Source organism: Ascaphus truei, chromosome 15, assembly GCF_040206685.1.
Source record: "Ascaphus truei isolate aAscTru1 chromosome 15, aAscTru1.hap1, whole genome shotgun sequence".
Taxonomy (NCBI): Eukaryota; Metazoa; Chordata; class Amphibia; order Anura; family Ascaphidae; genus Ascaphus; species Ascaphus truei.
Window position 1 is genome coordinate 23,876,855 of NC_134497.1, and position 27,819 is coordinate 23,904,673.

At 44.6% G+C, this 27,819-nt stretch overlaps 1 protein-coding gene across 3 annotated transcripts in view; it reads right to left on the bottom strand.

Annotated features, from left to right (window-relative positions):
• Positions 1-986: 986 nt before the first annotated feature.
• Positions 987-27,819, bottom strand: part of LOC142466679 (uncharacterized) — a 40,182-nt gene continuing 13,349 nt past the window's right edge. For all 3 annotated transcript variants that reach the window (XM_075571968.1, XM_075571969.1, XM_075571970.1), the window contains 2 exons: positions 10,594-10,737; positions 987-3,545 (listed from right to left, as the gene is read on the bottom strand). In XM_075571968.1, coding sequence (XP_075428083.1) covers positions 1,717-3,438 — 1,722 coding nt within the window. In that variant the 5' untranslated portion in view covers positions 3,439-3,545; positions 10,594-10,737 and the 3' untranslated portion in view covers positions 987-1,716. The remainder of the gene's footprint in view (positions 3,546-10,593; positions 10,738-27,819) is intronic.

Below are 27,819 nucleotides of genomic sequence, written 5' to 3' on the forward strand. Positions count from 1 at the left end.
TTCTTTTCTTAACCTTTTTTTCTCTTCTTTTTGTTCTTTAGGTATCAGCATTGTCTTTCTTATATTACTTTAGACTCTTGAGCTTTTACTTTTTTCTCTTTTTGTTTCTATTGTGAATTGGCATCAGCTGCCTTTTTCACCAGTAGTGGGAGGTATAAATAAGACACACCTCTCCCAGCTCATTACTCCTTCTTGAAAAAGCGCCATAGAGAGCGTTAAACATGTGGGAGGAGTTTTTTCACTGTTTGTTTTTTATGTAGTTTAATAAATTGGTTTTAATTTTTCCTGATGGTGAGTTTCCCTATTTTTTCTATCCTGGAGCAGCGGTTACTTTGATCCTTTTTTTTTTTTGTTCGTTCTATTTTCAAATGTTGTTAAAGTAATAAAGCTGTGACCAAAATTTTTACTTCCACAAAACTGGGTTGTCTCAGTTTGTAGATGGGGTAAGTAAACCTCAGAGTAGCCACACTAAGCCGTCATCAATCTGATGCGTCAGGGGTTAACGTTGGGTAGAAACTATGTTAAAAGTACAATATATTGTGTTAATGACAGGTCAAAACCCTTCCTGGGCCTGTGCTGATCTACAGAGATCCACCCCCCGCCTTTCACGCCCCCCCCCTGCCTTTCACGCCCCCCCTGCCTTTCACGCCCCCCCTGCCTTTCACCCACCCCCCGCCTTTCACCCCCCCCCGCCTTTCACGCCCCCGCCTTTCACGCCCCCCCCCTGCCTTTCACGCCCCCCCCTCACGGCCTCCGGGCAACGCCGGGTATATATCAGCTAGTAATACATATATAAATATATTTAAATCAAGGATGTTATATTGCACATTTGGTTGTACTTGCAAAGCCTTTTTGTAGTTTATACATATGAGAAACATAAGATGTTTATTAGCACAAGTGTTATTAAATATGATATGATTTCTGTGAACTGCAGGTGCAGATAAGAACCGTTCCATTTCAGGTCATTAAAAACATAAGCAGCAGGGTTGAAAAAATGTGTGTTTTTATTCTTTGCTCCCAATACATCTGTGTTATAATAATGAGCAAAACATAGGGAAAAAAGTAGAAGACGACGCTAACAATTCTAGTATATAAATAATGTAATCTCCGTGGACCCCCTGCTTCTTGAGATATTTACATTGGAAGGGGGTGCTGGTAGCAGCTCGGGCTGGGCTAATTGAGCTTATCAAAATAGCGGCCTAAATGTCCCGTGGGCCAATGGGAAGCCGTGACATCACCCCTTGTAGCTTCCTATTGGCTCACGTAACGCAGGATATTTAAACTGCAAAGAGATACTGACCTCCCCTCCCGAGGTAAGAATCCCGGGAAGCAGAGGGTCCCCGGAGCTGAAATTAACGCGGTTCAGCTCCGAAGACCCCATGCTTAAAACCAATTAAACAAACAACACAAAAAAAGTGTCACCAGTTCTGCTGCTTGAAGAATGAGCATAATGTGAAACGCACATTTTATTAGAACCAACAGCATGAAAATATAAAACATTATTAAGAACAACACTTTTTCTTTAAATAAAACTACAATAAGAATGATACAAATAACCTGCATTTAAAACGTTATAACTTTTTATCCTTTTAAAATGCTTGTTTTATGCACCTTAAACGGAAGTCACTTTTCATTGTGATTTAGCGTAACACAGATACACGTGTGCACTTATATGTGAGCGTCTTAGTCACTGGTTAACCCTAAACATGCCTGGTCTTAGAGATGGGTCTTTCCTTTGTGTGTATTCAGGTGGGATAACCGATTAAATCCCTTCCCACATTCCCCACATACATGCGGTCTCTCCCTTGTGTGTGTCCTCTTGTGCGTGTATAGGTGGGATAAGCTACTAAACCCGTTCCCACATTCCCCACATACATGTGGTCTCTCCCCTGTGTGTATCCTCTTGTGTGTGTTCAGGCTGGATAGCTGACCAAATCCCTTCCCACATTCCCCACATACATGCGGTCTCTCTCCTGTGTGTGTCAGTTCATGTTGGTTCAGGTGGGATAACCGACTAAATCCCTTCCCACATTCCCCACATACATGCGGTCTCTCCCCTGTGTGAGTTCTCTTGTGTGTGTTCAGACTGGATGAGTCATTAAATCCCTTCCCACATTCCCCACATACATACGGTTTCTCCCCTGTGTGTGTCCTCTTGTGTTTCCCCAGGCTATATGACATACTAAAACCCTTCCCACATTCCCCACATACATACGGTTTCTCCCCTGTGTGTGTCCTCTTGTGTCTGATCAGGTGGGATAAGTCACAAAACACCTTTCCACATTCCCCACATGCATGTGGTCTCTCCCCCGTATGTGTCCTCTTATGAATGTCCAGGCTGGATGACAAACTAAATCCCTTCCCACATTCCCCACATACATACGGTTTCTCCCCTGTATGTGTCCTCTTGTGTCTGATCAGGTCGGATAACTTTCTAAATCCCTTCCCACATTCCCCACATACATGCGGTCTCTCCCCTGTGTGGATTTTCTTGTGTGTGTTCAGACTGGATAAGTCACTAAATCCCTTCCCACATTCCCCACATACATGCGGTCTCTCCCCTGTATGTGTCCTCTTGTGTGTGTCCAGATGTGCCAACTGACTAAATCCCTTCCCACATTCCCCACATACATGCGGTTTCTCCCCTGTGTGGGTTCTCTTGTGTGTGTTCAGAGAGGATAAGTCACAAAATCCTTTCCGACATTCCCCACATACATGCGGTCTCTCTCCTGTGTGTGTCCTCTTGTGTGTGTTCAGGTTGGATAGCTGACTAAATACCTTCCCACATTCCCCACATACATGCGGTTTCTCCCCTGTGTGGGTTCTCTTGTGTGTGTTCAGAGTGGATAAGTCATTAAATCCCTTCCGACATTCCCCACATACATGCGGTCTCTCCCCTGTGTGTGTCCTCTTGTGTCTGATCAGGTGGGATAAGTCAATAAATCCCTTCCCACATTCCCCACATACATGCGGTCTCTCACCTGTGTGTGTCCTCTTATGTATGTCCAGGGAGGATGACACACTAAATCCCTTCCCACATTCCCCACATACATACGGTCTCTCCCCTGTGTGTGTCCTCTTGTGTGTGTTCAGACTGGATAACTTACCAAATCCCTTCCCACATTCCCCACATACATGCGGTCTCTCCCCTGTGTGTTTCCTCTTGTGTGTGTTCAGGTGGGATAAGTCAATAAATCCATTCCCAAATTCATGCGGTCTCTCCCCGGTCTGTGTTCTCTTCTGTAGATTCTGGTCTGATAACCAAGTCAGACTCTCCCCACTTTCTCCAAGATCTTTTCCTGTTGCAGCTGCTAATATCTGTTTTTTGGAATGAGAAGCAGTTACATGGTTTATTAATTGCCTTGACTGGTTGAAAGATGCATTTTCTGTCATATTTATTGGAATGTTGCAAGATTGGTCTGTCCTCATCTTTTCCATATACTCATTTGGGTGTTTGAACTTCAGATGTTTGAGGAGGCTATCCTGACTGCTAAAAGCAACCTTGCAGTGTTGGCATGGGTGGATTATTGGCGCTCGTCTTTGTACTAGATGAGACAAAAAAAATACATAATTAGAAAATTAGGTGAAATTAGGCATTAGTTATCAAAAAAGTATGTATGTGCCAAGCACGCACATTTTAAATGAAATTACTTTGTCCTTTGTCATAGAAATTGTATTTGTGACGGTGATGTTTTTATTTAGAAACCAAACACCATTTCAGTGAGAAAATAAAAAGAAGTTTGACTTAGAACGCGCGTGCTCGACAACCCCTCCCCCCGTTTTAGCTATTTGCACGTCTATATATACTAACTATGACGTGTGTGTGTGTGTGTGTGTGTGTGTGTGACTGTGAGTGAATCAGTGTGTGTGTGTGTGTGTGTGTGTGTGTGTGTGTGTGTGTGTGTGTGTGTGTGTGTGTGTGTGTGTGTGTGAGACTGTGAGTGAATCAGTGTGTGTGTGTGTGTGTGTGTGTGTGTGTGTGTGTGTGAGACTGTGAGTGAATCAGTGTGTGTGTGTGTGTGTGTGTGTGTGTGTGTGTGTGTGTGTGTGTGTGTGTGTGTGTGTGACTGTGTGTGTGTGTGTGACTGTGTGTGTGTGTTATTTTTTTTGTCTGTGACTCTGTTTGTTTTTGTATGTAACATTGGGAGTGGGCCCACAAGTGCACCAGAGAGTGTGGTGTGGTACAGGCACCTGAGCATAGAAGTTCTGGCCGGGTTTTGTGTTTGGTGTGGGCCAGGCATTGGAAGGGGTTCAGGCGGCTGATTATGGAACTTGCGGCCAACTTCTGGGGTCCTACACATGCACGCGGTGCTTGGCGGGCCTGCATGCGCGCGGTGCGAGCCACACCTGGCATGCTCGACATGCTGCCTGCACACACGCGCAGCACCAGCTGCTCCTGCGTACACACAACCAGATGTGCCTTTGCACGGCGCAAGACGCACCGAGGTCTGTGCATGCGCGGGTGTGGTAGTAGTATACTAATAGTATAGTGTTTTAGTAGTATACTATACTAATAGTAGTAGCATGACGTCACTTCCGTCATGGAATTCTGTTACAACACAAGGGATTTGTCCTATCAGAACTCTATACAGTAGGTGCCAGCAAAGAAGTTCCACTTCAAAAAGTCACTGTTACACAAACTGGATTACAAAAGGTCATGCAGGAGAGGTAAGTTGGAATATCACAGAAAGTTCAGGATGAAAGTAAACTGTAGATGTACATTGTAATAATGAAGGGTTTAGCACAACATGTGCAGCATTAGGGCCGGGAGAGTAGATGTAGTGGATCAGACATTTAAAGTGGATCATAATATTTAGCGATTTAAAAGGAAATCTCACTAACTGCAAAACACCAATTAAAGTGGCATAAATCTTTTCAATTCCTTCAAATCCTTACCCACTGAGGCAATGAAGGGGGGGTTATTAATTTATTTGAATTTATTGATGTATTTATTTATTACTGGGTTACCATGTATCGGCAATGTGGATATATGGGCCCCCCATTGAGAGGGCCTAGTTATCGACAGTGATAATCAAGGGTTTTATGTGTAAAATGTATTTTGAATGTTCTTTTTTGTTTTGTTTTAAATGTGTATATATTTTGTGTTAATGTTTAAAACCACATTTGTCTAATAGGGATATTGGGCATTAGTCTAGATGGGAGGGCGGAGGTAGGGGACGTGGGTGATGGGGGTAGTTGACCTGCGGAGGGTGCTTATGCTTTCCGTGGGGGGGGGGAGAGGGGGTAGGGGTGGTGTCGAGAGGGGTTAACCCCTTAATTACCTTAGCAACTAGAATGGCAATGTTTTACTGGCCACTAACGGGGTCAACAGGGTAAGGTAATGTTTTCTTTTAATTAAGTATTAACCCCTTTTTGTGCCTGTGGTATACCTTGGTAACCACAGGCATGAAACGAGTTAATGTTATTTTGATCATAGGTTTCTGTAACAGACATTACAGAAGCCTATGATAGAAATATTAACCCATTGCGGTATGTAAAGCATTATTAACGGTGGCGTTAATTTCCATATCGCGAGATTGGCCCAAATACCGCACCCAATAAATTATTACCACAATCTTGCTTTATACACTGGCGACACACTTTATTGAAGTGTGGCCAGTTCCGCAAGCCGGGAGATTTCCCGGCTTGCAAGTGGCAGCCCCTCGGCGTGCCGCGCGTCACCGATGCGCGGTCACGCGTCATCGGGTGCCTGCGCCCCCTGCACGCGCGTCCAGGGCTCCCCGAGGGAGCCCTGGTGTCCCGCGATGTGGGGGACGGCGGCAGGGGGTTCCGGGGGACCCGCCGGACCCGGAGAGGAGAGGGGGAAGCCGCGATCGGCGGGCCTCTCCTCCGCTGCTTCGGCGCGCGCCCGGCACCCTCCGGCGCGCGCCAGGTAACTGCTGCGGCCGAGAACGGGCAAATGCTCGAATAAACGCGGCCGCAGCAGTACCACCTTAAAATTACAGTAATTACACCCATTAGTTTATTATTTCCCCGGGTATGATATTAACTCCACTTTAATAGAATTTGATGTATTTGAGACATAGGGCCTAGTCAGAAAGCCTCGATAAGGCCCTTATCGAGCACTTATCGACCAAAATGGCTACTCGTATTCAGAAAGCCTCAATAAGTGCTCGATAACGGCCTGTATCGACGCAAAATTTTATCACCCACAGAAAATCGCCAACTGAGCGGCGATCAGCCGCTTATCGACCATTTTCGGAGGGTTGATAAACTCGCGCGATTCAGAGACCCGCGAGTCGGCTGTCGCAGCCCATCACAGCCCTAAAAGGCGTTCTTCTCCCCAAATCCAATACACCGCAGACTTTTTGGTAAATTGGTGGGGAGATGGCCTCGATGAGCTGCATTGTGTCGGGACTTAGAAAAAATCAGGCCCCTTTCCTGCCTCGGATTGATGCCGGGGGTCTCCAGAGCTGATAGCCAGTAATAGCAGCTCCGGACCCCCCTGGCATGCATCCGAGGCAGGAAACATGCATGTACAGCTTCATTACCTTAGCGGCTAACCGCTACGGCAATAAAACACCCGTGCCAGGCTTACTGTAAAAACATACAATACAATAAAATACTGTGGCTAGCGAGGGTGGGTGAAGGGGGAATTTGGCCCTTAGTGGCTGTTTAGGCCTTGCGGGGGGGTTAACCCCTTCATTACCTTAGCGGTTAATACCGCTAAGGTAATAAAGGGGTTAACCCAACCGCTAGCCATCCGCAAGGTCTAAACACCCATCCTTAGGGCTAATACCCCCTTCACCCACCCGTGAGGCCCAAGCACCCACCCTGGACTGACTATACCCACCCTGTACCCATTGAGTAGTATAGTGGTACATCATACCCATATAATAATAATATGGGCTTGATAAGCCTCTATAGCACACAATGGGCACCCTAATTAAAACACATTAATACACAAGACACATAATAATAAAACCTAACTAAACTCCAAAAAAACACACTTCACTAAATACAAACAGTAGCCAGCTAATCCAATCAATCCAATCAATAGCAACATCAACAATGAATTAATTAAACCATTAACCAATCAAAACAATTAATTCCGAAACCAACTCAAAATGAATCGTAACACTAACCAATCCAAACAATGAATTACTCCAACATTAATGAATGTAACCATTAAAAGACAAAGAAATAAATTAAAACAATCTCTGAAGTAACCATAAAACACATTAGCTAACATAATATAACATTAAGTACAAGCGAACACCAATCGCAAACCTTTTATTACATTAAGCATGAACAAACAATCACATCCACATAATAAACTGCAATAAAAAAAAGCAACAGCAATAACAAGCGAGAAATGCCCCCCAAATATTGTCATAATAATGTATTAATCCGTACCGTAAAGAGGTACAGATGAATATATTATCAGTCAATGTGCCTCCCCCAAAAAAATCAAAAAACACATCCAAAGATTAAACCTGTAAAAAGAGACATTTACAAACATTGAATATATTACTTACCATTAGAAGCGGTGGCCCTCCAACTCCTGAGGAAACAGGAAGCTCACGTACCTTGAAGGCCTCCAACAGCATCCGATGCCATCCGCCATGAAGATCCGGATCAGGTACCCCAATCTTCTTTTTTCTTTCTTTAATCACCTTTCTTCTATCTTCATCTGTAACCATTTCTTGTTCTTCTTTATCTTCTTTCTTCATCTGTCAATCCAAAATACCCCATGTTACATCCCAGCCGATGCTGTCTCGTCGGCTTCTTGGGCTCAAATGAGGCGTCACGGCCTTAAATAGGGCTTGTGACATCACATTTAGCCTCAAAATGGTTAACAGCCACCTGATTGACTGTTAAAACCATGTTCCGATTTTAATTTTTTTTTTTTTGCCATGACGTCACTTGAAGGGAATGATGCCAGTCAAACAGAATGGCTGTGCTTCATTTGCCTTTAAGATGATGTCACGAAGCCGGCGTCACATGGTATTTCAGCCAATCAGATCATGGGAACCAATTCCACACTCTGATTGGCTGAACTACCTTGTGACACAGCGGCCATCTTGGATTTAGTGACGTCATGTTAAAGGGAAATTAAGCACAGCCATTCTGATTGGCTGGCATCATTCCCTTTAAGTGACGTCATGGCAAAATAAAAAATTTTTTAAGTCGGAACATGGTTTTAACAGCAAATCAGGTGGCCGTTAACCATTTTGAGGCTAAATGTGACATCACAAGCCCTATTTAAGGCCGTGACGCCTCATTTGAGCCCAAGAAGCCGATGAGACAGCATCGGCTGGGATTTAACATGGGTTATTTTGGATTGACAGATGAAGAAAGAAGAACAAGAAATGGTTACAGTTGAAGATAGAAGAAGGTGATTAAAGAAAGAAAAAAGAAGAAGATTGGGGTACCTGATCCGGATCTTCATGGTGGATGGCATCGGATGCTGTTGGAGGCCTTCAAGGTACGTGAGCTTCCTGTTTCCCCGGGAGTCGGAGGGCCACCGTTTCTAATGGTAAGTAATATATTCAATGTTTGTAAATGTCTCTTTTTACAGGTTTAATCTTTGGATGTGTTTTTTGATTTTTGGGGGGAGGCACATTGACTGATAATATATTAATCTGTACCTTTTAGGGTACAGATTAATACATTATTATGACAATATTTGGGGGGCATTTCTCGCTTGTAACCCTAATACGCTGTTGCTTTTTTTCATTGCAGTTTATTATGTGGATGTGATTGGTTGTTCATGCTTAATGTAATAAAAGGTTTGCGATTGGTGTTCGCTTGTACTTAATGTTATATTATGTTAGCTAATGTGTTTTATGGTTACTTCAGAGATTGTTTTAATTTATTTCTTTGTCTTTTAATGGTTACATTCATTAATGTTGGAGTAATTCATTGTTTTGTTTGGTTAGTGTTACTATTCATTTTGAGTTGGTTTAGGAATTATTTGGTTTGATTGGGTAATGGTTTAATGAATTAATTGTTGATGTTGTAATTGCTTTTATTGATTGGATTAGCTGGCTACTGTTTTTATTTAGTGAAGAGTGTTTTTTTGGAGTTTAGTTAGGTTTTATTATTATGTGTCTTGTGTATTAATGTATTGTAATTAGGGTGCCCATTGAGTGTTATAGAGGCTTATCATGCCCATATTATTATTATATGGGTATGATGTACCACTATACTACTCAATGGGTATAGGGTGGGTATAGTCCTTCAGGGGTGGGTGCTTAGGCCTCCTGGGTTGGTATCGGGTCAGGGTGGGTTAACCCCTTAATGACTATAGCGGTTAGTAACCGCTAATGTGATTAAGGGGTTAGGGGCCATTAGAATGTCTTTATTATGTATATATGCTTTCTTGCTATGGAGGACAGAGGGACCTGCTGTTGTGGTAAGTATAACTGTATTTATTTACTTTATTTTCGTATGCTAATGCAGTGATTAATAATGGGCAAATAATCTATTATCCATATCTGGATAATAGTTATTTTGCCCATTACTGTACTGTATGGGTTTGGGCAGAGGGGGGGACGTGTATTGATGTTTATTAAAATATTTATTGATATACATTTCTTTAATAGTGTAAATGTGCAGGGGGTCTCCGGAGCTGAACCACGTTGGTTTTATGTCCAGGGTCCCCCTGCTTCCCGAGATACAGGCACCTTTATGGGGTGCCGGTATCCCTCTGCATTGAAATGTCCCGCGTCACGTGTCTGGGACAGTTCCTTGCATAGGAGATACCGGCACCCCATAAAGGTGCCTGTATCTCGGGAAGCAGGGGGTCCCCGGACATAAAACAAACGTGGTTCAGGTCCGGAGACCCCCTGCACCTCTACACTATTAAAGAAATGTATATTTAAATAAATAAATTTCGGACGACATTTCCGCTGTGAGAGGCGGCTCTCTCAGAGCAGCTCTCTCTGCAGCAGAAATGAATCGCCGGTTTAGGCCTTTTCAGAGGCTCGAGGCTCTCGCTGGCAGCAACTCGCCCGTTTTGGGAATTTTGCTATCACTGGTAATCGAGCCATTCTGAATACCGTGATAGCAACACCCAAAAAACGGCATTTTAAATTCCCTGGCGATTTTTTTTTATCAACCCTCTCTGAATAAGGCTCATAGTGTTTTATGACTTCGGGACAAACCAAGAACTATCCATGCTTTATTAGCTACTAAGGTGGCAAAAGGGGGTAAGTAGTGTAATGTGTATATCATCTTGTGTGGTCAGCTACTCATGAAAAACGATGACTAGTTGACCAGTGGACTACTAAGGGGTTAATATGTACTGTAATGTATTTTAACAACTATTTTATCATCTATTCCATGTTGGTTTAGCTCATATTGCCTACTGTATGTATATAATGGGCAGTATATTGGTCATTATATACATAGGAAAGACAGGGCTAACGCCAGCCTGGAGTAGGTGATAAAATATTTGCAGTATTTCTGCCGTTCATCCCGTTCCGATAAATATGTGATGGTGTATGCAGATCTATCACTATTTGCAATTTAACATCAGTAATAAGACAATAGAGATGTAAAAACCACATAACATACATATTCCTGATTACCGTGTCCTGGCACGTTACTTTTCCACAGCGTACCCACCTTGATACCAAGCTCTTTCCCATATTAATCTCCAGACCAGGAGCTCTGTGTGTGTGGGGAGGTCTGTGCAGGTTCTGTAGTAGATTTTCCTGTGGTACTGGAACGCCACAAAGTTCTCCTCGTTTCCTCGCACGATTTACAAATCTAAAATTTGGGACAGTTAGTGAGGTCTCAAAGTAATGTCTATTTTATACAAAAGCTGAAAAAAGATACAAGTTGATAATAATGTGATTTGTCTTTTCTTTCTTCTCTACAGTTTTTGAGGAGAACAGAAGTTAATGGAGAGCAATGTATATACGATGGCTCACTTGTATGTACCCACAGTTTGATTGGAATGGAAGCCGCAGGCCACACCTGTGACTACTTTCTTATTACTTAAAAAATATATGAAAACGAGGCGCATGCGCGACGGCAGAGAGAATGGATGCGTGATTACAGTGCTCTATGCCCCGCTCATAGAATAGTGTTATAAATCAACCTTAAATCCACGTAAAAAAGCTGGAAAACTACTCCTAACAATTACACATCTAATCAGGATGTCAAAACGGCAGGCCAAAACCCCGAAACCAAAGGGGCTCCCCCAATATTTCGGCAGTACTAGAAACAGCGCGGCTGAATCCACAATGGCGCCGAGTTCAAACCAGGGCTCCGATTCAGAGCGGGAAGGAGAGAGGGAGGACAGTGGAAACCCTGATTATCAGCCAGTTCGGCTTTGCGATTTTAATCGCCTTTATACCGATCTAAAAACTTTATTACAGGTGGAGGTCAAAGAGCTGGGGAGGGAGCTCGGTAGCCTCAGGAAGCGCACAGGACGAGTGGAGACACAACTCGATCTAACTACCACGGCTGCTAAGCGGAATGCTAGAAAGACGGCGGAGATGCAAATACAAATCAATGATCTCAAGGAAAAACAAGAAGATGCCGAAAATCGTGAGCGGCGTAACAATATCAGGATCCGGGGGGTCCCCGAGGAGATAGGGGATTGTGAGGGGTACGTCCTGAGATGGCTGGGGGAACTGTTACCGGACACCCCCAAGGAGAGACTAGAGATGGATCGCTGCCACAGAGCTTTAAGATCGAGGCCTATACAAACAGAGCAACCACGCGACATCATAGTGCGTTTGCACTATTATAAGACCAGGGAGGCCATCCTCCACAAGACTCGCACTACCCCGGCGGTCGAGTTTGAAGGAGCAAGATTGCTTATATTTCAGGACCTATCCCCCTTGACACTGCTGCGACGCAGGGCACTTCTCCCAATAACAAAAATATTAAGGGATCACAATGTCCGCTACCGTTGGACCTTTCCATTCGGGCTTTCAGTAAGCAAGAATGGCAGATCCTTCTTCATGAGGGAGATCGGAGAAGGAGAGGTATTTCTACAGAAGCTGGGTCTTAAGGGCGCCCCGCCGGCCACTGAAGAGACGGAGGAGATCCCGGGTCCCAGCTGGGCAACAGTGGGACAAACTCCCCGGTCACCAAGAAATAAAAGTTGAGGACCAGCAAGGGAAGGACCCTTAAAATAAACTAAAATGTTTGGTCACAAAGTTATCTGGTTATAAGTTGAAGGTTAACAGTTATTTCGCTACGGCCTTGTGTCAGCTCACGGTACATTAGGCTGAGGAGGTAACATGCCCAGAGGAGATGAACTTAAACGACGATACAGGGCCCAAGAAAAGATTTCCTCTGGTGAGAAAATCCTCGCATGATAACCTGTAAAATATGATTCACTTACCTGAGCGATGGCAGCAGGAGGCCCAAAGATGGCGGCAGCCACGAGGATGGCAGAGAACCCAGCCTGGAACGCAGGAGCAGGAAGTCCCCACCAGCCGAGCAGAGAGCGCGAACACAACCTCCCAGGACGAACTACGCTCCCAAAATGGCGGCGACCGGATGTCCGGGCGCCAGTAGCGGAAGTGAGCGGGCGGCCATCTTGGAGGGAGCAGGGAGTTGATATCCAGACGACACAAGATGGCGACACGCGTCATGCGAAAGGCCCATCGTAGCGGGAACTTTAATGTTACAGGAGCAGGACTACACGGAGCGACCGAAGAGGCCAACGAAGCTGCGCCAGAGGGACGAGGGCCCATTACTACCATCTAAAGGGGCAATATAGCTGTAGAGGCCTAGGGGCGAGGGAGAGGGGGATACAGAGCTGGAGATAGGCTACGGAACTAGGGAACAGCTGCAGCGACCGGGGCGGATGAAGGGTTATGCAGGTGAAGTTTAGAAGAAGGAGATAGTGCGAGGGAAGTACACAAGGTCGGTCGGTAAGGGGAATGTGACTGGAACAGTCCGGGTGACAACGAGTGAATGGAGGGTGAAGCAGGGAAAGGGTGGGTATGTAAGTTGAAGGCGGAAGGGACGTGTTAGTGGTAGGAGTGTGGAAGAGGGAGTAAGCAAGGAGAGTAGCAGTGGATAGGAGAAAAGGGGTGAAGGGGGAAGTGAGAGAGGAAGGTAAGAGTAAGTGTTGTAATAAGGATTGAGAGGGTATAGAAAGTGATTAGAGAGCAGCAGTAGGTAGACGAAGGGTTAGTAGGTTAGAGGGATGATTAGAAGAGAGAGGCATGTCGGCAGTGGTATAGAGACAAGGGAGGTTTAGAAAGAGAAAGGGGACCGAAGCGTCATAAGAGGGAAATAAGCTATACAGAAGAGAGAGCCCCAGAGGAGGGGTTTGAGAAAGGGGCCACCCAGTCTGATTCTAAGATAAAAGTTAGGGACGCGAGAGGTAGCACATTATACCAGGGTTAGCGTTAAATCTAGGAGTTGCAAGGCATAAAGGTTGTATTACAGTTATTAGATTAGGAGCGGGGCGGGAGCTGAGGGATCTCGGCCTGCTCTGCGGTCCACATGGGCCAGGGGCTGGGGAAGACCCAGCAAAGTCCTTTGGGAGGGAGGGGGATCATGGGGTGAGGTAACAACAGGGAGCACCCCGTGGCAGGTCCCCAGACCCCAAAGGCATTGGACTTGGAGCCAAGTTGGCGGGGCCACAGCTCTGAGGACATTAATTGTGTGTGGTTGTATATGTGTTTCCCCCCATGTTTCCCTTTTGTTTCCTCCCAGTCCTCCTTTTGTTTCCCTTTTGTTTACTCGCCAGCCATGGAACCTCGAGAGCACAGTGGTGCGGAGATTGCCCTACAACAGACAAGGTTAGCGGCGGAATGAAGAACACCGTCGCCCCCTGCTGCAAGTTCACCCCATTTTCCAGATGAGTCAAGAGCTGATCCTTATTTCACACAATGTCAAAGGATTTAATAACCCAATAAAACGTAGACTCGCTTTCCGAGATTATACCCGCAAAAAAGCAGAAATAGTGTTTATCCAGGAAACACACTTCTCCAAACTTAATCACCCAAAATACCTAGACAAACACTTTAGGACAGCCTTTATGTCCTCTGCGGCTATTAAGAAAAGGGGAGTGGCTATTCTAGTCCACCACAGATTGCCCTTCCAGGTCATTAACTCTTATGTCGATACGGACGGGCGATATGTCATAGTCACAGGCACAATTAATAATCAAGAGGTCACCTTAAGTTCTATATATATGCCCCCTGTGAACAGACCCCACAGTTCTTCACGACATTCTTTGATAAGCTACACCAGGTGGCACGAGGCTGTATAATACTAGCAGGGGACATGAGCCACACCCTAGACCCAGACTTGGACAGATGCACGGGGACTAATCAACCACAGAAACATGATGTACTAACCATACTTCAAGGGTTACGAGACTGCCAACTGATCGATATATGGAGGGAACAGCACCCCACTGAGAGAGCATACACTTTCTACTCACATCCCCACGACAGATACAGTAGGATAGATTACTTCCTGGTCTCTAACAAGGCGGTTTCCATGGTCTCCCACTCTGGGATCCATGATATTTCATGGTCAGACCACGCACCAATTGAACTGCGGTGTGCTCTGCGGTTAATGGACAGGCCGGGGGCGAACTGGAAATTAAATGAGCTGCTGTTAAAAAATCCAATATCGGAGCGGGCGATAAGAGATAAAATCAAGGAATATTTTGAGATTAACACAGGGAGCGTGTCTTCCCATTCCACACTCTGGGAGGCCCATAAGGCGACCACGAGGGGACTCCTAATAAATCTAGCAGCACAAACAAAAAGAGCTAAGGAGTCTCAGATAAAAGATTTGCGTGAGAGACTAGCACACCTTTCCGCACTTCATATATCCAACAAACAGAGTGCTACCCTGAAGGAACTCTCTGATACCAAAACTAAACTCAATTTGTTGCTAAACTCCAGAGCCGAGAGGGAGTTGGCCTGGTCTAAGCGTAAGTTCTACGACAAAGCCAACAAGCCAGATACTCTCCTTGCCAATAAATTACGTAATAAATTACCTAATTATAGTATCTCCTCAATCCGCACTAAGGGGGGGGACCTTACCTCCGATCCTAGACGAATCGTTGAGGAATTCAAAAAATTCTACGAAGTACTCTACGACGGAGATAAGGTCAGCCACACACAAAAGACAGGAGAGAAAACCCAGAAATTCCTCAGAGAGGCACGTCTTCCCAAATTGGGCAGAGTGGAGAAGGAGGCATTGCAGGGAGATTTTATGTTCGAAGAATTATCAGAGGTTATAAAAGCCCTTAAACCAGCTAAAGCACCGGGACCAGATGGTTTTTCAAATTTATATTACAAAAAATTCCTTAAAATACTGGCGCCACAGCTTCTAAAATGTAATGAAATTCTAGCGGGAGGCTCCTTCCCATCCCAGATGCTCCAGGCCTCAATCTCCCTGATCCATAAGCCAAGCAAGGACCCGGTAGACTGCAAGAGCTACCGGCCCATATCCCTGATCAATGCCGATGTGAAAATATTCTCTAAACTGCTAGCTAACAGGGTGGGCACTGTCCTGCCCAGGCTAATCCACCCGGATCAAGTGGGATTTATCGGAGGAAGGCAAGCGGCAGACAACACGAGACCCATCATAGATTTGATTGATCTGGCCAATACAAAGAACATCCCGTCTATGTTGTTAAGTCTGGATGCTGAGAAGGCCTTCGATAGGATCGATTGGACCTATCTAAGGGCAGTACTAGGAGCATTTGGGTTCGAGGGACGCATCTTAGAAGCCATCTTAGCCCTGTATAAAGGCCCCACAGCTAGGGTGCGCCATCAGGGCATCCCTTCAGAGCACTTTACCATTTGTAGCGGGACGCGAGAGGGATGCCCCCTGTCCCCGCTGCTGTTTGCATTATGTATAGAACCCCTGGCGGCTCATATTCACCTAAGCCCAGATATAGCAGGGATAGATGTAGGGGACCAGTCCCATAAAGTGGCATTATACGCTGACGACGTCATCCTGACTGTCAAAACCGCTTACTTCTCTGCCCAATGTCTTTGAGATTCTGGGAACGTTTAGCCAAATTTCAGGGTTCAAAATTAACCAGACTAAGTCTGAAGCCCTAAATATTAGTCTCCCACGTCCAGTGAAAAAATTAATTGAACTAAACTTTAAATGGCAAGCCTCCTCAATCAAATATTTAGGTATCCAAATCACTAAGACCTATGGCTCCTTATACAAAGCCAACTATCCCAAACTATTCCGAACTCTAAGGGAGGATCTTAGGGTGTGGGCGGGGTTTGGAATTTCTTGGATCGGAAGAATTCATAGCATTAAGATGAATCTTTTGCCAAGGGTGCTTTACCTGTTCCGGGCCCTGCCGATACCTTTGGTGCGGGCCGACATCCTCGCCTTACAGTCGAGAATCATGAAATTCATATGGCATAATAAGAGCCCACGAATTGCAAAGGGCATATTAATCAGGCCTACGATTAGAGGGGGACTAGCGGTACCTTACTTGATGGCATATTATAAAGCAGCACTTTCCACCCCTTCCCCCCCCTCCTTTCTACCCCTCCCCCCCTCCTTTCCACCCCTTCCCCCCCTCCTTTCCACCCCTTCCCCCCCTCCTTTCCTCCATTCCCCCCCTCCTTTCCACCCTTTCCCCCCCCCGCCCTCCCCTTCCTCCTTTTCCCCATCTTATTTCGTCTCTTTGGTTGCCCTTATTATTCAATGCTGAAGCAGCATCATATAACCTTCATTATTAAGTATGTGTATTATAGGGTTTTGTATAGTGACAAAATACTTTTACACACTATAGAAATTTGAAGCTGTTAATGAATTTGTAACATTGATTTAAGGGACCCAATTAGACACTTGCAATGTTGTCAGCAGTTTTTTAACTTTCTTTATATACCTTCAATATATAGCCTGAGTCCAATCAGAATACAAGGGTATAACTAGGAATAATTGAGATTCTAGGAATAATAGAGATTGTATTCAAGTAATTGTCATACACAGGATTGGCATATGTGTTTAATATTCAAATAGGCTTGAGCATTGAAGCGGTTAATGTTTTAGAGCTTTTTTATGTATTTAATCAGTCAGTTACCGCTTCTCCCCACTCCGAGACGAAGCCCTATCTGTAAGGGTGAAACGCGTAGAGGGGGAGATTGCGGTGTAGCCCTTGTGTGTTATTGTTACAATAAAGTTGATTGAAGAACATCCGGGAGCTTCACTGACTCAGGCATGCGCAGTTGCGCCGAAACTTCTCTTGTATCCTGACACTCCAGACGGCGGCACGCAGGAGCAGCCGAGGTGAGCGGGTCCCAGACCGGAGATGCAGTTGAGGTAAGATTGTATATCCCCCTGCACCGGTCAACTCTGTGGCCACGCTGAGCTCCCTCGTACACTGCCCCAGTGTCTGAGACATTTAAGGTGACTTACCCACATACACTGAAGCGCAGGACAGACTTCTTGGCGATTGTACTGTATACAGGCATACCCCAGTTTAAGGACACTCGCTAGTAAGGACATATCACTCAATAGGAAAATGGCCGCTCGCACATGCACATGTCAGCACGCCCTGAATAGCAATACCGGCTCCCAACCTGTACCGAAGCTGTGCGCAAGCAGGTAGACTATAGAGCCTGTTACAAATGCGTTATTTACATCAGTAATGCACGTATATGATGATTGCAGTACATGCATCAATAAGTGGAAAAAAGGTAGTGCTTCACTTTAAGTACATTTTTCGCTTTACATACATGCTCTGGACCCATTGCGTACGTTAATGCGGGGTATGCCTGTACAGTAGTATGAGGCTCCTTAGCCATACACATAAAAAATATGAGGGCACATACTGTACTGTATACATGATACTAAAGGGAAAAGAAGTACAGTATTACAAAAATATAACGTTGCGTCTTCCGAATATAAAATATTTTTATCCCGGATTATCCCACTCATGCGGATACTCTATGCGTGTCATCACATTTCTATATGTATTTTTTATTAGTCAATACTTTTGTTAGGCTTGCTCTTTTCATACTGTTTTTATTTTATGCGCATGCGTGTATGTCTCATTGGAACCTTGTTGAAACGCATAGGCGTGTTATCACATTTCTGTGCAATTATATATTATGATGACCTGTTGAAAATATTTCCTTGAACTAATAATCCAGCATATTGTACAGCGCTCTCCCCCTCGCCCCCGCACACACAAGGCTAAAGTATTTCTACTTCTTATCTACATCTCTCCCACACTATTCATTTGTAATGGGTAGCTTTCTGACTTTAATCTTCCCGAGCCTGTCATCACATTTCTGCGCATGCATGTATGTCTCATTGGAACCTTGTTGATTATTTAGGCGCATGCATGTATGACTTCTCATTCAATTTGAATTTCAAGTCTGAAAATTATTTTTTTTGGTTCTCGACATGTGCCTGCATAACAATTAATGATATTCTCAGAACCAATTACTTCTGTAGCTTTTTAATTCTACACTAGTCATGTACTGTATGTACTTTATGAGGTGGGTGGCATACTGTGATTTTTATTTGGGGGTGTGGGGATCAAAACATTATGATGACCTGTTGAAAATATTTCTTTGAACTAATAATCCATCATACAGCGCTCTCCCCCTCCCCTCCGCACACACAAGGCTAAAGTATTTCTACTTCTTATCGACACCTCTCCCAAACCATTCATTTGTAACCGGTGGCTCTCTGGCTCAGTTTCATAGTTTATTCTTCCCGAGCATGTTCTCACATTTCTGCACCTGCGTGTATGTCTCATTGGAACCTTGTTGAAACGCATATTTCTACTTCTTATCGACACCTCTCCCAAACCATTCATTTGTATTTATTTGAATTGGCGAGAATGACTCCTCCATCCACCCCCCAACCCCGAAGCCATTCATTAAAATCTGAGGCTTTTTTTACGGTAACGCCTGCGCACGTGTGATAATCCCTTCTCGAATGACTCATCCACTCACATACTGGTACCAAGAGCATTTCAAGTTTAAGGGCCGGTGGTAACTACTGTAGCACCTTCAACCCCCCTCACCCACCACCACTTCACACACAAAGCCTTACAACGTGAATAGAAATGTTTATCCACTCATTCCCAAATTTAATATGTTAATCTGATAAGCCCTTCTTGGCAACTAGTGTAGCCCACCCCTAACCACTTCACAAACAAACCCAACCCCTTCTTGAAGAATCCCCCCCCCAACACATTCAAAGTGAATTTAATTAAAGTTCAAAGAAAAAGAAAGAAATGATCAATGATGATCGTGAATTTAAAGAATTTTATTTTATTTTATCAAGATGAAAAATACAAACAATCATGAATAATGCAAATGTTATCTTTCTAATACAAATTCTATCTTTATCTTCTTTGTAACGGTAGCACCTGTCATCACTTCAGCAGCACCCGACATTGACATCATGAAAATGGATAATCATGGAAGAATGAAAAATACAAATAATCATGAATAATTCAAATATATAATAATAAAAACAGTAATACAAATTTTCAGTCTTTATCTTCTTCGTCATGGCCACTTTGAATTCTATAGTTCATTGAGAGAGGGGGGGTTTGTGTAAATTAGGACTGTTGATACACTATACACACAGTTCACTAAATTTTACACATGCTACCCCCCCTCCTTCTGTAGTTCAGCCTCTCTGAAAAGAAAAAAATAGTGCAGTAAAGAGCATTTATTGGCATTGCTTACACTATAACTACAGCATATAGGACTATGCAGTTACTACTGTCAAACTATACTGTATACTGTACAGTACACAGTAACTGTCTAACTACAGTATACTGTACTGTATACTGGAACTCTATACTACATTATAACTACTGTATAACAAGATTTGTAGTTCAGCAGGCGCTGGGAAAAAAAAATGAGTGCAGTAAAGTGCATATTAAAGACAATCTGTGCCATACATACCTGTATCATACTGTACCTGTACTTACCATACTACAGCACTGTACCTTACTATTTTCCTGATGCCTGCCCATTATGCTCTATCACAATGGGCAACAGGGTCGCAATATGATCTATATATTTATTACATCTTTCTACGGTGAGTACGTTATTCCAATTCATCCTTTTTGATGGTTTCACCACTTTTCGGATATGATCCTTCAGCTGATGCCATACCATTTCGATAGGATTGAAATCTGGCGACCTGGAATTGGAGGGGGGAAAGAAGGAGAATTAGTTAAAGAGATACACAGTAAACATTGTAAAAAAAATGAGAAACGGTTATCGTACTTACTCCGCTGGCGTCTTCACCCAGTTGATACCGCTGGCAAGAATATGCTCACTAGACGCGGTGTGTTTGGGATCATTGTCCTGGAAGAACCGGTGACAATCTGGGAATTCACGTGTAATGTATTCCACAATCGAGGGCATTATTTTCTCTTGACAAAATACTTTATTTATGATTCCTGTAACAAGAAAAGTGCTAAAAATACTGCACACTAGTACAGTACAGTGCATAAGGCTACAGCATGTGACTTTGTGCATTATTTTACCGCCAAAGATGACGATGCATCTTGGTCCACGCCTAGAGATTGCACCCCACACATGTAGCTTCACTGGGTGTTTTGGGCACGGCTTCATAGATATGCGTCCTTTTTTGTGGAATGCAAAGGTGGCAAATCTCTCGAGCGATACAGTAGACTCGTCAGTAAAGATGCAATCCTGAAAAGTTTCACCACTTTCGATCCATGCCCGTGCCTGGACCACATCTTGTTGGCGTCCCTTATCATAGGCTATGCTGTGTAATGACAAGGAATACATTTTAGAGGTACTGTACAGTTAAACCACACTTTTAACCTACAGTACCGTACTGCACTGTCCAATACTAACCAATAAATACGGAATAGACAGCACTCAAAAGCGTATAAATTAATATGTGCAGGGTGCCCACGGAACACAGGGGGACCCCAATTCCCCCTAGAAATAATGGTAAATACAAACTAAGGTTCCAGCACTCACTGACTAGAGAATAATCGATTCAACACGGTTAATGCCAAAACAGAGCTCCTCATACTTCCTCACAAACCTGGCCCTACTACCTCCTTCCATATTACTGTTGGAACTACCATCATTCATCCAGTAGCCCAAGCACACTGCCTAGGGGTCACACTCGACTCCTCTCTCACACTCTCCCCTCACATTCAAAACATTTCTAAAACCTGTCGCTTTCTCCTCCGCAATATAACTAAGATACGCCCTTTCCTCTGTTGTTCGACTGCTAAAACTGACTCAGGCCCTCATTCTCTCCCGTCTTGATTACTGTAACCTCCTGCTGTCCGGCATTCCTGCCTCTCACCTGTCTCCCCTACAATCTATCCTAAACGCTGCTGCCAGAATCACTCTACTCTTTCCTAGATCTGTCTCAGCATCTCCCCTCATGAAATCCCTCTCCTGGCTTCCGATCAAATCCCACATCTCACACTCCATTCTTCTCCTCACTTTTAAAGCTTTACACTCTTCTGCCCCTCCTTACATCTCAGCCCTAATTTCTCGTTATGCACCATCCAGACTCTTGCGTTCTTCTCAAGGATGTCTTCTTTCTACCCCCTTTGTATCTAAAGCCCTCTCCCGCCTTAAACCTTTTTCACTGACTGCCCCACACCTCTGGAATGCCCTTCCCCTCAGTACCCGACTAGCATCCTCTCTATCCACCTTTAAGACCCACCTTAAGACCCATTTGCTTAAAGAAGCATATGAATAGCACTGTGGATATTCTGAACACATGATACATAAAGCTTGGCCCCCTGCAGACGCACTTACCAGAATTCCCTCCTACTGTCTCTGTACGTTCTCTCTACCTACCAATTAGACTGTAAGCTCCTCTGGGCAGGGACTCCTCTTCCTTAATGTTACTTTTATGTCTAAAGTACTTATTCCTATGATCTGTTATTTAGATGTAGCCAGGTCCCCCTCTGCATGTCGCCCCTCCCTCACCTGGCTGGCGATCGCGGGTGCCGCCGAGCCAATGGCAGACCCGCCGGCGCTTGCAGGAGTGAGGGGCAGATGGGAACTGGTGCGGGGGTTGCCGGGGACGCGTGCGGCCGGTTGCCAAGGCCGCGATCGCGTTGTCAGGGCTCCCGGCGCTCCCGAAGCAGGGCGGCGAGGGCGCCGCCATCTTCTATGTGTTCGCGCATGCGCAGTGAGTCCCCGCATGCGGCGGCCAGCCAGGGACATTGCGCATGCACAGTGACAGCGCGCGAGAGGCAGCCAATCAGGGGAGGGCACACAGAAGGGACTACATCTCCCATGAGCCCCAGGACCGCCCCACGTGACCCCAGGGAGCCAATAGGGCTACAGAATCTCCCTGCAGGGGAGAATGGATACATTTCGCGGGCTTGGAGCACGCTAGTCAGTCGGCGTCAGGAGCAGCTAGGGGAAGGAGGTATGGTGCAGGAGTCAGTGACTCCCTGCACTAGGCCAGCAGCCCCCTAGGCTCCAGATAGCCCTGAGTCACCAGTAGTTGAGTGTTGTAGGGACAGGCCCCAGGTTAGGGACCCTGCCCCTTTCGACACAGAGTCAGTTAGGGACACAGCGGACGCTGCGCTTCCTTCCAGAGGCTTGGGATCAAGCCTGCTCAGCACAGAGAGCGGAACCGTACCAAGGGTGGACCGCCCCACAGATCTTCTCACCGAAGGAACCGGACGTCGTCCTAAAGTAATCTGATCCTTTGTGAAGAGTCTTTAACGCCCATGTGCCGTCACACTGGGCAGGTAACGTTACGCACGTGCACACACGAGAGTAATCTCACATAGTGGCAGCGCTGACCACGGGACAAGGGGGGTTATTCTGTGGACCCGGTGTGGGGGCACACGGTGGTGGGTGTGGGGATTATGCAATATCCTTATGCAGTGCTAACCGTTAATGTGTTTAGTGAATGTTATGCTTATATATATGCAGTAAAGCCAGTTCTGTTTTACAACTGTTTGCTTAATGTGATTGTTTCTGTGAGGGCCTCCTCCCACTCCGTTGGGATCCCTCCCAGGTGGAGGCGTTGCACCACGAGATCGTATTATATGTATGTACCCCAGGCTCCCCAAGCGGAGGCTTAGGCTCCTGAGAGCCACACAGGTTACACAGCAGGTAGTAGCGTCTGTATTCCCAGGGAATACCGTTACATATATTATCTGTTATTTGATTACCACGTGTATTACTACTGTGAAGCGCTATGTTAATTAATGGCGCTATATAAATAAAGACATACAATACAATACAATGTAAATAATTTAATGTAGGCACAAATAAAGTTAAACCTGGAGTGATGTGGCATTAGTGGGTAGACAAAAACTCTACAATAAGGATGAAAGGGGACAGGGAACACTGGGATAGGGAGTGGACAATAGACAAAGACAGAGGGGGGGAAATAAAACCAATGAGGGGAGGGTAATTAGAGGGGTAACATTTCGGGGAATAACCTCTTCCTCAGGCAGGTTCCCTCGGGTCTAAAGGACCACAAGGTACTTCCCTGGTGGTCCCTAGTCTCCCCAACAACCAAAGCTGAACCCAGCAATCACTATACAGAGTTTAAGCTCAAAATCAGAGTCCTGTAAAAAGCCAGAGGAGAATGCATGAAAGCTCAGTGTCCAAACCAACATGTCAAAAGTCTATTATATCACGTCTCTTCCTCTAACTCCTGCTGTCTCCATATATAGCTGCTGTGTGTGTGTCCTGGAATCATCTGCCAGATAAAGACCTGCTTTGATGACGTCATACAGGCATGTCTCTGCAACTTAGGCTAATTTATTCACTCCACACTAAGCAGCTGTTGTTGTCCGGAGATGCGGGGGCGCATGTGTCAGATCTCAAACAGTGTATCCCTGTGTTGTGCGCTCCAGCAGAGGGAGGTATTCAAAGGAGCACAGCATAAACACGCCCTGCTCTGTCAGTGCACAGAAATTGTTTCTCTTGCAGTCATGGTGATGGCTTCGTATCAGGGCAGTACCCAATGCATTATACAGGCTCACAGTGACGCTGAGTGCCTCAATGAACAAAAACAAAGGGGAAAAGAAAGAAAATGTCAATACATAAATATATATGCTGATAAAACCAAAGGATATGTTTGACCAATATAATCAGGGGTCCAATATCTCATACAGTATTCCACTAACCTGAGTGCATATGTCTCTGTGTGGGAAAAAGTTATCTTACCAAAACCTGTAGTAATAGGACAGAAGTAGGAAGAGACGACTTTGGCTGAAGGAAGGATCACCGCAGGACGACTGCCACTAGTGACCCATGTCACTATTGTATTCTTTGTCATTTATATACAGTATAAGAGAGAAAGAGAGAGACGCACACACAAACAAACAAAATGAACAGGCCGCCCAATCCTTCGGTTCCGGAGTGGAACCTTTCTCAAGGCGGGTGCCAAGACAGACTGACACACAGACATATATATACCCTCACCACATGTGACCAAACACCTGTGCTCAATTACCTGTTGACTGCTACACCCATAGGAGTATGACATCCAGTGCTCAGGCTGTATACTGTAGCTACCATCTTGGAGGGGGGGGATCTAATGAGGCTAAGAACTATTAACCCTGCATATTCCCAAAGGCGTCCTGGTGACAGGCCTAAGGTCTCTATTAAAGCTGCAGTTCAGGCAATATCCTGCATGTGTGGTTTTTTTTTAATAAATCAGTTCTGTAGTAAGAAAAAATACTTTTAGCATTTTCTGTTTTAAAAAAAACAACTTTTAAAGACCAATTTTCTTGTATTCTATTTTAACAGCCATTTGCTAAGGCACTGCCCCTTCATGTCCTGTCACACCCCTTTGTCAGCCCTGCCCTCCCTCTAGCACATGTCAATGCAGGATTGCTCATGAATATTCATGAGCTTCCACTGACAGACAAACAGAATATAAACAGATCCCTTCACTAATTATGTCACCAAATTTCGACCTATCAATACATGGAGAACGAATTGACCTGCAGCTATACAGTTCTTTAGGTAATTAGTGATTGCACACATGAAACTATTGAAGTAAAAAAATAAATTTAAAAAACAAACAAAAAAAAAAGACTGAACTGCAGCTTTAATACACAGCATGCAGCACAGCCAGATGTACAGGGAGATATGTAAACAGACCAACTAATGTACCTACACAAGTGCCCACTACCAAGTTGTTAATTATGAAACATAGTTAAAACATACCGTGACAGAAAAAATAAAAGCCATATGGAAAACAATCATTTTAACACATAAGGGATTAGGGAGTGTGAACACAAAAAGGGGCATACATACATATCAAGAAATTCTTAACAAACATACTGTGTCTAGATATATACAAGCAAATAAATTAACATCTTTTGTCCCACAGACAAGTGCTATAGAGAAGCCAAGATATTAAAGAAAAGGTTGAATGACTATGCAGATGGCAAAAATAGCTCCCAGGCATTATGCACTCGCTGGACATGCAACAGCAGGGCGATATAAAGATATGACCCAGAGCTAGTTACAAGAAGCACCCTAGATTGAGGTCCTCATTGAAACCCTTAGGGGTCACAGTATTAAGACTATAGATAAGTCTCGCTTCCATTTGTAATAGCAACTTGCTCCTGTTGCCGCCCCTACTGGAAACATGCGCCCGCGCTATTGGCATGCACCGAAACGTTGCCAAGCTATGTTTAAGATCTTTGAAATGTCTCGCCACTGGTTGGTGTCTTAAATCCTCATTGTCCATGGTCTCTAATAGCACCTTCCTGATGGATGATCTATGCATTGCGATCCTCTCCTTCAACATTCTTGTCGTTTTCCCCACATAATAAAGTCCGCATGGGCACCTGATAATGTACACTACATAACGTGATTCACAGTTCAGGAAGTGTGAGATTTTGATAGGGTGTCCACTGGGTGGGTGGGCATGTTTTTCCTAAAAGAAGGTATTGGCAATTTACGCAACCCTTACATTTGTATACTCCAGGTGTCTTTTTCCGCCATGTAGTACCAGTAGAATATTTTTCCATGGGGTCAGAGGACGTTAGTGTGTCTCCTATGTTCCGTCCTCTCTTGTAGCAAAAGAGTGGTGGCGACTGGAATTTCTTTCCAATTTTCTTATCGTTTGTCAAGATGTGCCAGTTGTTCTTAATGCTGTTTTGTATCAGCTTTGAGGACGTGCTATACGTTGAAACAACAGTAAAACGATCACTATCGGATGTTTTGTTGACCAGTATCAACAGCTCTGTCCTAGACTTGCCTCTGGCTTTGATAAGGGCCTGTTCTATTTCCATGTTGTCATACCCTCTTTGCCTGCAACGATCCACCATCCTCTCTAATGCAGTATCCACTTCCAAGGGGTTGCTGGTTATCCGTACTGCACGCAGCATCTGAGAGTAGGGAAGACCCTTCTTCAATGTAGCTGGATGGTGACTTCTGGCATCTAATAGGGTATTTCTATCTGTAGGTTTGTGGAAAACCCGTGTGCCAATTTTTCCGTTATCTAGGAAGACCACCGTGTCCAGGTAGTTGATTTCTCTTGAACTGTGGCTTTCTGTAAACCTGATGGTCGATGGTATTCCATTGATATGCGTCACATCCATCAGGTCTTGCTCCATCCCATCCCATAGTATAAAGATGTCATCTATATACCGATTATAATGTAGAATTCATCCAGTATGTGGTGCGTCATTCAGGACGTGGGTCTGTTCATAAATACCCATGAAGAGATTCGCATACGATGGGGCCATATTTGACCCCATCGCTGTTCCCATCAGTTGAAGGTAATAAGACTTCTCAAATTTGAAAAAGTTTTTATGGAAGATTAATTCAACAAGAGTGACAAGAATCCTCCATAAAAACTTTTAATCATAATATATCAACATGTATAGAGAATGTATCCCATCCACAATTACATCCTTCCAATGCTGATGTTACAACTAATAATGAGTTATCATCTAATGATCTTGATTTTAAAGAATGTTGTACATTGTCAGATTTAAATGATCTTTTGCACCAACAGGGGGAACCCATAAACACGTTTGCACAACCATTTTTTGTGCATTAAGACTCAGGGTTTAAAAAGAAATCCCTATTCTGCCCCAATTCTAATAGAGGTCCATTCATTACTACATTTGAACGACTAGTTGAAAGAGATTTAAGATTGTTAGCAAATGGTTTCTCTTATTCACACGTAGATTCTGACTATCTTACATATTCTGAAATTGAATGTAGCCATGCATAATAATGGACTGAAGACATCTTCCCTGTTGGCAGTAAACCCTGGTAAGTACAGGAATGCCAGCAGTAGTTATGGAGGTTTTCCCTCACACCCTGGTGAGGTGCCCTATGTATGGATGGGAGTGGCTGCATGCTCTGAGTCCTTGGATAGTGACATCAGAGATGTGCCTACCCCTGAAGTATATAAGGCACAACACTGTCAAGTTAGTGTAGTTGTTGCTAAAGTGTTTGGCTCCTGTAAAAGGGATTGCAGGATAACTTTGTGACCCTAGTGCTGTAACTAGTGGCGCGGGTTTCTAAATCAAGCCTGTCAAGGCCACACTGTGTCCAGGGACCTGGCACAGGGGTGATCTCCCTACGGGGAGAGGGGATCCCACTCCAATTGGGAGGGCGTACCTGGCAAAGGGACAGCACGGAGAAATGTGCGGCTAGAGCTGAAAGCTGCCTGGGGCAGTCTACTTCATCGAGTACGTCAATAAATATGCCCTGTTCAAAGATACCCCCACTGTGTGAGTGTGAGATTACTGTGCAGTGGCAGTCACCATCGAGAAGGAGTTCCTCACCAGGACCATCTCCCTGCGGAAACACAGATCCTGATGAGGTGGAGGCGCTGCACATGATATAGGTAGGACTCGCACCCACTACCTCAGCTACCTGTTCCTGATGACATCCCCTAATA